This window comes from Macrobrachium rosenbergii, chromosome 11 (genome assembly GCF_040412425.1).
Source record: "Macrobrachium rosenbergii isolate ZJJX-2024 chromosome 11, ASM4041242v1, whole genome shotgun sequence".
Taxonomy (NCBI): domain Eukaryota; kingdom Metazoa; phylum Arthropoda; class Malacostraca; order Decapoda; family Palaemonidae; genus Macrobrachium; species Macrobrachium rosenbergii.
The window spans coordinates 16054635-16065095 of record NC_089751.1 but is presented as its reverse complement, the minus strand read 5'-3'; the positions used below and the strand labels follow the sequence as shown (position 1 = coordinate 16065095).

The 10461-nt window shown below is 35.2% G+C and overlaps 1 protein-coding gene across 2 annotated transcripts in view; it reads right to left on the bottom strand.

Moving 5' to 3' along the window:
* Window positions 1–1839: 1839 nt before the first annotated feature.
* Window positions 1840–10461, bottom strand: part of LOC136843193 (uronyl 2-sulfotransferase-like) — an 18314-nt gene continuing 9692 nt past the window's right edge. For both annotated transcript variants that reach the window (XM_067111268.1, XM_067111267.1), the window contains exons 2-7: window positions 9125–9974; window positions 7212–7404; window positions 6069–6229; window positions 5374–5562; window positions 3861–4027; window positions 1840–2380 (exon numbers count right to left, since the gene is read on the bottom strand). In XM_067111268.1, coding sequence (XP_066967369.1) covers window positions 2232–2380; window positions 3861–4027; window positions 5374–5562; window positions 6069–6229; window positions 7212–7404; window positions 9125–9294 — 1029 coding nt within the window. In that variant the 5' untranslated portion in view covers window positions 9295–9974 and the 3' untranslated portion in view covers window positions 1840–2231. The remainder of the gene's footprint in view (window positions 2381–3860; window positions 4028–5373; window positions 5563–6068; window positions 6230–7211; window positions 7405–9124; window positions 9975–10461) is intronic.

The window sequence follows — 10461 nt, the reverse complement described above, 5'->3', positions numbered from 1 at the left end:
GACGCATGAAATAGTGAGAGCCACTGTTACTTAAAACGAAAATGAATGGAAACCCTTACCTCTTCGTTGCCGAAATTTGCCTTGGAGAAGGTTAAGCATTCACCTGACGACACAGTCTATAGAAATCCCCTCTCCTTCCTGTGATCTAGTCACCTGCCACTTGACAACTGAGGCCGAATGTCTTTCACACCTGGTGATAACGTACGGATAATTTCGCGACTGTACACGCTAATTTACACACACACACACACACACACACACACACACACACACACACAACACAAACAAACAAACAAACAAGCTCATGCGCAGAATGTCCGAAACAAGATATATACTTATTTTTTTAGTGGATGTTAAATCACTGAAGAAGCTGAACATTTTTCATTATCATCGATACTATAATCACCATAACACTCACGCAATATATATGTTTATATATATACATATATTAGCTTTATCACATACACAATTGTTCTGTGCATTAGTAGAATTACTAAAAGGACCTCATTCAAACTGGATGGTATCTAATGGAGTATTATTCAGAAAAAGTTACAAACTTTCTTGGACAAACAGTCCACATTATCAAGAACCCATACAGACTGTTTGTTCAAGAAAGCTTGTAACTTTTTCTGAATAAATACCCCATTAGATACCATCCAGTTTGAATGAGTTCTTTTTAGTAATAATATATATATATATATATATATATATATATATATATATATATATATATATATATATATATATATATATATATATATATTTATATAGGGATCATTTAAAAGCAACCTTGGCACAGTAATGAACTATTTTCGTCGTTGTTGAATGTAAAAGTTATCTAGATAATAACAAGTTCTAGCACGTATGCTGGTAGAAATTTAGTGCAGACTATTTGTGACTGGAAGCACCAGGCACCAGAATTATTGGGAGTCTTGCCCCTGACCCACTCCGGCTCTCTCTCTCTCTCTCTCTCTCTCTCTCTCTCTCTCTCTCTCTCTCTCTCTCTCTCTCTCTCTAAATATATATATATATACATATATATATATATATATATATATATATATATATATATATATATATAAATATTTATACATATATATTATATACATACATGCAGTATATATATAATATACATATATATACACACATATATATATATATATATATATATATATATATATATATATATATATATATATATTATACATACATTTATGTGTGTGTAGAGAGAGAGAGAGAGAGAGAGAGAGAGAGAGAGAGAGCCGGAGTGGGCCAGGGGAAAGATTCTCAATAATACTGGTGTCTGGTGCTTCCAGTCACAAATAGTTTGCAGAAAATTTGTACAAGCATACGTGCAAGAACTTCTTATTATCTAGATAACTTTTACATTCAGCAACGACGAAAAATAGTTCATTACTGTGCCCATGCTGCTTTGAAATGATCCTTATGAATATCATTTCACAAGGATAACCGTATTATTACCCTCAACAATACCGTTATCCTTCATAGTGTCTGTTTAAGATTGCCAACTTGATAGATAAGCGATGTCTCATAGTGTAACCATATCAGCGTTATTGCCTTCAGGTGGTAAAGGATCTCATTCATTCATCAAGTAAAGTACTAGATTTGGTGTCGACAAGTATGAATGGCGGGCAATCTGATTCTGCTCACAGTTAATTGGTAAAGCCAAGGGTAAAGCATTGAGTGCATCCCTAGACAGGTTTCAATATCCCTGCATTAGTTTTTTTCGTGGTCTACTTATCTAACCAACAAAACCCTCCACTTACCTTCCAAACAGGTTCGTCAAACACCTTTTTAGGGCTACGCAAACGAGAGAAAGACTTTGGTATCATTTATTATGGGGTCCTTGTCAGACAGAATTCGTGACGTAGTAAAGAAAATGGATATGTACACGTTGCAGTTACATATGGCATTACATCTAGCGTGCTTGAACAAAATCAGGATGAAATAGCATCTATACAAACCACAGAATCATACACTTAACTTCTAATATTGGTAAGATATTACACATTTCCTCTGAAGATAAGGAGCATTCTGAGAGCAGAGTGCGAATGACGCACTCGCTTCATGAGTGAAAGAGCACGAAGTACTTTTCTATCAGTCGCTATTGTAGCAGCTACAATAACTACATCAGCTACAATGTAGCTGCTTCTAAATCGTAATTATAGCTTTGACAACAAAACTCGAGCCGCTGTCTTTCGAAGCCCTCGTCAGGTTCCATTCACTTGGAGGTACTGAAGGTTGAGTCTCTGTCTGACGAAGTTGTAGAAGTCGTACTCGGCTGTGAGGTTCCTTCTCAGCAGATCCTCCACGTATTTGGAAGTACGGGGTCGGTATCTGTTCTTGTTGTGGTGAGGTGCTGGAACAAGAGGAAGAGTTGTGTGACGTCATTCTTAATGTTGATACGTAGTTTCCAGATGTACCTAATTTCCTTTGATTTTCTAGTCAATAATAAAGGGAAAAATTTTTGTGAAATTTTTTTCCCTTTAGTTTTAAATTTTTGGTGATGTTTTTGCATTACTATTTTTCTGTTATTTTTTTATTTTCTGCTGCCGGACAATCTCTGTATATCTTATTTAGATTTGTTTCTCTTCTTGACGATACGTTTCTTATTCACTTGTCTAACCTTAGGCGTTACTTTTATTTATAGCCACAATGTATCGCCGACGAACTTCTGCCTTATATAGAGTATTTATCAGGTAAATTACAAAACAAACAACACAAAATAATATTTTCCCTTAAGAGAAATCCTCGTCTTACAACAAAGCAACGATTAAACAGTCCGCATCTTGCAATGGAAATCTTTGCGTCATGCAACAGCTTTCTCTTTGTTGTATCACGCCGGAAAGTTTGCAGACACAAAGCGGATTTACTTTCAATTTCATCGGTTTCCAGTGCCCTTTACAACACTGAAATGATGTGCAACACATTGTTTATTTACTGTGCAAGTTAGCGTTTTCATTTGGTAAAAGAACCTGTGCATGTGTGTGTGTGTGTGTGTGGGGAGAGAGAGAGAGAGAGAGAGAGAGAGAGAGAGAGAGAGAGAGAGTTCGGGGCAAGAAATCTTTGTGTGTGTATGAGTTTGCTGTACTCAAGATATACCAAACCGAAAGGAATGCTAGAAAATGGAATGATTTCCCCTTCTGGGGCATCAGGAACCGTACTTTGAAGACTTATTAATTTAAAATGAGTGTATTTATGCTTTATATACTGTATATATATATATATATATATATATATATATATATATATATATATATATAGCCTATATATTATGTATATATATATCATATATATATATATATATATATATATATATATATATATATATATATATATATATATATATATATATATATATATATATATATATATATATATATAGTGTATATGTGTGTGTATATACTGTATATATATATATATATATATATATATATATATATATATATATATATATATATATATATATATATATATATGAATGATTTCCCATTCTGGCATCAGAAACCGTACTTTGAAGACTTATCAATTTAAAACGAGTGTATTTATGTTTTATATACTGTGTATATATATATATATATATATATATATATATATATATATATATATATATATATATATATATATATATATATATATATATATATATATATAATATATATACATACATATATATATATATATATATGTATGTATATATAAATAGATAAATAAATAGATAGATACACATATATATAGATATGTAGATGTATGTACGAACTTGATACTTAATCAGGGGAGCGAAGATTTGTTATCAGTTAGTCATAAGACCAGACCGCCTTACGGTTGATCCTTCTTACCCAAGAGATCGTTGTAGTAGAGATCAGTGACACCTTTGAAGTATTTGGGCAGCTTGTGTTCGAGGACTGTCAAGGTGGCGTTGATATCCTCCAGGACCCCCACCACAGGATACCACTCCTCCACGTGCACCTTCGCTGTGCGTAGGGCAGCTTCGTTGTTGAGTTCTCTGCAATGTTCATGATAACGGTGCGGATATGGATGATGTTCAATTTCTAAATCGGTATGATCTGAGTTACATTGTCGTTATTTCATACACTGGTCTGCTCGTTTCAGTTGGGTGGAATAGAACAGGACCAACAGTACATCGGAAATAGAAAGGGGGATTTTAATTAAGAAGTAAAAGAGAAAAGAAGGCAAACGACGGGAATTAAACGAGAAATGTGCGGAGAACACCATATCCTTTTAATTTTGACCACTAAGGGATACGTATGCATGCGCTTGTGCGTTTGTATGTTGTTTTTATAAGAGTTGGTAGCTTTCAGTATTTAGAGGTATATCCCATCATTTGCACAAGTGTATATTTAAAAGCACAGATATGATTTGGAAAAACTTCCAGGTACAAGGGGATTCAAAATTTTCCCAAAGAAGGGAAGCCAATTGGCGTACATGATTTCTAATACTGAGGTTCGTATCTGTGAATGACAAAAAAGTATTCTGTGGCTTTTCAAATAGATCAGCTTCTAATATTATCGTGTATTCCAATGAACAAATTAGTATTGTATCGAAAATATTATTAGCTTTTACTCTAATATTCATGCTTCTCTATTATGGAAGCTGGAGGGATGGACAATCTACTAAGTTGCATTTCCAACTTCTGGCAAGGGTTACTCGAAGGATTAGTTCTTAAGAAATGAACACAGGAGCAGAGTGAACTCAAAGAAATTGGACCGCTACGTGGAAAGAGACCAGGGAGAATGGATGGCAACTTAACAGGTACGCAAAGGAGGTAGTTAAAATTATGAGCCAATTCATCCGCCAATTCCAGAAAGAAGTTAAACTTATGAGCCAATTCATCCGCCAATTCCAGAAAGAACTGTACTGGAATAAGGTTCATTCCACGTGATAAGCGGGCCATCAAGTGTGAAAGAGCACTTTCGACATTGGGAATGTAGGGAATAAATAACACATTGGACATCGTGAAAAGAGGGAATAAAGAACACTTTGGACATTGTGAGTGTAGGGAACAAAGAACACTTTGGACATTGTGAGTGTAGGGAACAAAGAACACTTTGGACATTGTGAGTGTAGGGAACAAAGAACACTTTGGGGATTGTTAGTGTACGGAATAAAGAACTCTTCGGACATTGTGAATGGAGGAATAAATGACACTTTGGACATCGTGAATGGAGGGAGTGAATAACACTTTGGACATTGTGAGTTTAGGGAATAAGTGAGCACTTGGAGTTTGAGAGGGCCAGAATTGGGTGTATCAGAGTTTATGGCATTACTTTCCTGATGAATTTTCCGGCATTTGTTCAAAATCAACGTTCTGATGAATAATCATGAACTCACCTGCAGTATTCGTGATGACCACAAAAATAAGGTATACTGAGGTCATAATGGTGACCTGTGATAAAGGCACACTCTGACCCATGATCCAAGATGCATTCTTCCAGGGTTGCGTATTTGGGCGGTTTAGATTTCCTATATTCGGGCGGAGTCGCCAGCCCCGGGCGTGGAGTCACGCGGGCATAATAAAACCTATAACAATGAAAATTTGTATGATGCATGAGGAAATTCAATGGTAAATCAAGTTTACTAATATCCCATAGAGAACCGTTCTTAGTTGTTTGTGTTTGAATCTCTCTCTCTCTCTCTCTCCCCCCCCCTCCTCTCTCTCTCTCTTTATATATATGTATATATATGTATGTATGTACAGTATACAGTATATATATATATATATATATATATATATATATATATATATATATATATATATATACTGTATATATACATATATACACACTCACACACACACACACACACACACACATATATATATATATATATATATATATATATATATATATATATATATATATATTTATATATATGTATATGTATATAGATGTATATGTATTGTTTTATATAGTGTGTTGATTATTTAATTGCCCACGATAAACTGGCAGGTTTAGGATTATCTTATAATTTGAATTTAATGGAAAATTCTTTCTAAGAGAGAGAGAGAGAGAGAGAGAGATTCTTACCTCGATTCCATCTTCTCGACAGGATCCCGGATGAGATTAAGGTAAATGGGCATCTTAAGTCCCAGGTTGGTGAAATTTGTGAAATAGACGTGCCGATCGAAGCTGACCAGATGCTCCGTCGTGTCGTGGAGCTTCTGACCGATGTCAGCTGCCATTTCGAGCTGGAAGTGGAAGAAGAGCAACCAGGTTTAGTGGATGATTATTGGAAGAGAATAATATGTCCTCGACGATGATTGAGCTGGCAAAAAATAGAGTATGGTTTGAAAAACACAAAGGAACTAAGTTTACTGTTTCATTAGCATATTGAGTGCTGGAGGAGTGAAAATTAGCGAATGCTATTGGCACTAACAAAATTAAGGTTTTCAGAACGAAACAAATGGTGTGAAGGCATAATGTAATTATCAGGTTTGCTAATTTTTCAGAATGTCGTTGAAGATTTCATAAAATTTCGTAAGCTGGTCCTGCATAAGGCAGATCGTTAATTATTAGACACATTATTGAAACATGGGTGCTATCAAAATAGGTTAATCTTTCTCACTGGTTTCTGTGGATATCATTTTTATAAAGAAATGTCTTACTCTAAGTCTAAATTATTTTATACCCATATTGAGATTTTACTCATTAGTGGATATCTTCCTGCTCCCATCAAGAATTCTTAAGTTAAAATTGGAAACATGTTTGTTATACAATGTTTGGACTAAAACTTTTGATATTATCCTAAAGACTTGTTGGGTACTAAGCGTTAGCATTTTCCGAGTCCTTTGAGAAATATTCAATTTTCTTGGCTCCATTATGATGGAAGTAAGGAGAGAGAGAGAGAGAGAGAGAGAGAGAGAGAGAGAGAGAGAGAGAGAGAGAGAGAGAGAGAGAGAGAGAAAATTAGTTACATTTTTGGTGTTGTGGCAATTATATTTGTTGTGGGAGCGCGATTTTTGTTCTTAAACTGTTTTCTACATTTGATTCATGTCAATACCTTTATGTTATTTGTTGTCTGTTTATGTTTTATTCATTTGTCTTAAGACCTATTTTTGTGTTTTTTATCCCTGTTCTTACACCTTCCTGTTCCGTTGATTCAGCTCTTTGTCAGTTTGAATAACACTTTTTGTACATGTAAAATTTTTCGTTTACCCTTCAGCCATTCACCTGTTCATCAAAGCTCAGAAACCTGTTGGCAGTGTTCCTAAGCCTAATGTGTCTGAAAGTGTTTTCTCCCTGTAGCCACTGGAGAAGCAGCACCAGCATCTCGCTTCCTGCCTTGGGGACCCTGTTGAAGAAAAGGATCTGTTCGTTGAGGTGCTGAGCAATGTACTCGGACCCATGGGGCGTCGCGTCCTGCCTGCAAATGGAGAGGAAGAAGAAGATTTAGCATAAAAAGTGGAAGCTGTTTTGACACAAGACTGGTTAGGCTTCCGTTTTTGTCAACAAGATGGAATTCAAGAGAACTCGTAACAGTTGAGAAAGCGGAGATGGAATTCTAAATAAAGCAGACGAGGTTTTTGGATTGCTTGAAAAAGATCACTGGTCGAAGATTATCAGAACTGACAACTGGAATTACACGATAGATTAAGTAAGGAATCAAGTTTAATAATAAATTCAAGTCGATTCACAAAATCAAGAACAGATCATTTTTGTATAAACAGTAAGAGGAATGACTGAACAAAATTATTTTTCTTAATTAACGGGTTGATATAACATATTTAGAGAAAGGTTGGGTTTCGTACAAGCAAAACAGTAGGCCTGTACACCAAAGAACACCCGAGGAACGTCATTAGTAATGCCCAATGTGGAGACCCATTCAACCAACGTGGAGTAAAAATTCAATGAATGTTTGGACAGAGAGAGAGAGAGAGAGAGAGAGAGAGAGAGAGAGAGAGAGAGAGAGAGAGAGAGAGAGAGAGAGAGAGAGAGGGAGAGCTGTCTCATTGGATATGAGAATGGTACCCGAATTTGTCTTCTCTAATCGAAACAAAAGGAAAAAACACGCACACACACACACATCCACTTCAAGAAAATACACATATCATTGTGGAGTGTTTGTGTCAATTTTGGCTTAATGATGTAGTGAAAGCAACATAAAAGTGAAAGCCACTTTGCCGACGCACCAGCTGTGACAACGTTAGTGGAGACAATGGTTCATTGGAGAGACATTCTGTACCAGGAAAAAAACAGAGATAAAACCTGTTAGCTTCCTAGTATTAGACCAAGCCATTACATTATTTTCACATTACGCTGCTGATTGAAAATGTTGTTTTCCAGTAATATACGGTAATTACTGTATGTTGTAATCATTATAGAGGCGCCCACACACACACTCACACACACGCACACACACATATATACATTATATCTATCTATCTATCTATCTATCTATATATATATATATATATATATATATATATATATATATATATATATATATATATATATATATATATATGTTTCTCCTAATAATTTTAAAACGCAGTGAATGGATATTTTTTTTTCGTAGTACTTTATGGAACGTATATTGTAACCTGTGACAAACATATATGTTTAAAAAACAAAAATAAAGAAAACTGATATTTCCCATTTTTCAAACAAACTTGGCATAATTCTAAAGTAAGTTTTAACTTGACTATTTGCCTGTCAAAAATGACGGTAATATTCAAGTAACCTTGCATCGTAGATTTAATACAAGTTCATTATGGCACTTTGCATTTTATTATTTAAGATCTTCTTATGATTAAACGTGGAGTTTATTACCAGTAGATATTTGCTACAGACAAAAATCACAATTACAATATTACAAAGTGCGTTGTACTTAGTAGGATTCTATTATCACCATTCTTTAAAACAAACATACGGCTTCTTAAACAATTATAGAGCAATGTGGAAAGTAAGACAATAAACATATACCAATTGCCTTCACATTTAACGGGAAAGCATATAAACATCATTACTTAGAAAAAATCTTTCCAGATTACAATACAAGCGAACATTTAAAGTCTATCGTTTGGTAGGAAGAACAGGAAACGGTAAATTAATCTCATTAAATATTCAAATCCCTCACGTCTAACCTCACATTCCTTTGAGCTGACAGTTTTCTCTCCTCGTCACGCCGATCTCTTGAAAAAGCATGTTGCACCATCAGATGTGTGACGCCAGCGTATCCAATCAGGATGAGTGCCATGCAGGAGCACAGCACCCGTAGGCGCAGGCGCATTTGAGCTGTGAGGTTATTCATCATGGAGGCGAAGGGCACACGAAGGTTTTCAGGTTCCCTTGAACTCTTCACAGGTTATTTGAATGACAATGATCACTTGTTTATGTTTAGAGTCTTAGTTGAGAGGATTATAGGTTGTTAAATAGTTTGTAGGAATGTTCTCACTCATGAAAAGATTCTCACGCATATTATGAAAGACTAAAGAACACGAATAGTATTAAAGGTCACATCTTGCATAATTATATGCATAAAACAACTCTCTTTAATGCAATTACTATTTTACATTGCCGTTATCTGGAAAATTATGTTTTAGGGTCACACCATGCATACGTATGCCTAAAAATAATCGAATTGTTACCAATATAATTTTTTTAATGCGATTTTCTTTTGCCGTTTTCTGAAAACTCACGTCCTGGTGAAAAAAGTGAGCAAAAACAACCCGTTAAGTCATGTTCCAATGATTTTGTTAAGAATAACGTATGAATCTGCTTCCTTCTATTTGTTGTCATCTACGAAACGTGATGTCAGTAATGGCAGTTCCATGTCATCTTCTCCATCGTAGTTTGAGCAGATATCTTGCTGCATTTTCAGTAACAAAACTTCATTTTACACCTGCATCATCTTCTGGTATGTTTGCAATAAGAGATTCTTTCCACCACTCACGCAGTGGCTGTTTACTTCTTGCAGCAGAGTCTTCAGAATCACTGAAAAAAAAGAAGCGTAAAGTTATTCATTTATAAGTTCACGAATCATAGATATTAAAATGGGCTGCATAAATTTTACGCAAAGTCGAGGTAATGGATTGAATTATAATTACCAATACAATCGAAGTAAACTTAAATTTTTGTAAAGGGAGAGAGAGAGAGAGAGAGAGAGAGAGAGAGAGAGAGAGAGAGAGAGAGGGCGTTGAAAGCCTCTCAGGTGTACCCAAACCCGCCCCTGATATATCAGCTACTATAATGACGCACCGTAAGCCAAATGACACTCAACACTACAGACAGACAGATGAGAAATTGTCGACCAAGTGAAACATTCACTGCACATGGCATTATCTGCAGACCTTCAAAATTACGCGGTCCCCTGAAGCTACAAAAAAGGACTTCCCTATTTTAAGCTTAAAAATTAGTACTCCAAAGTCATGGTGGAAATTGGCAACTTCCTAGTTGGATGACATTGATCTCAGGAACACAC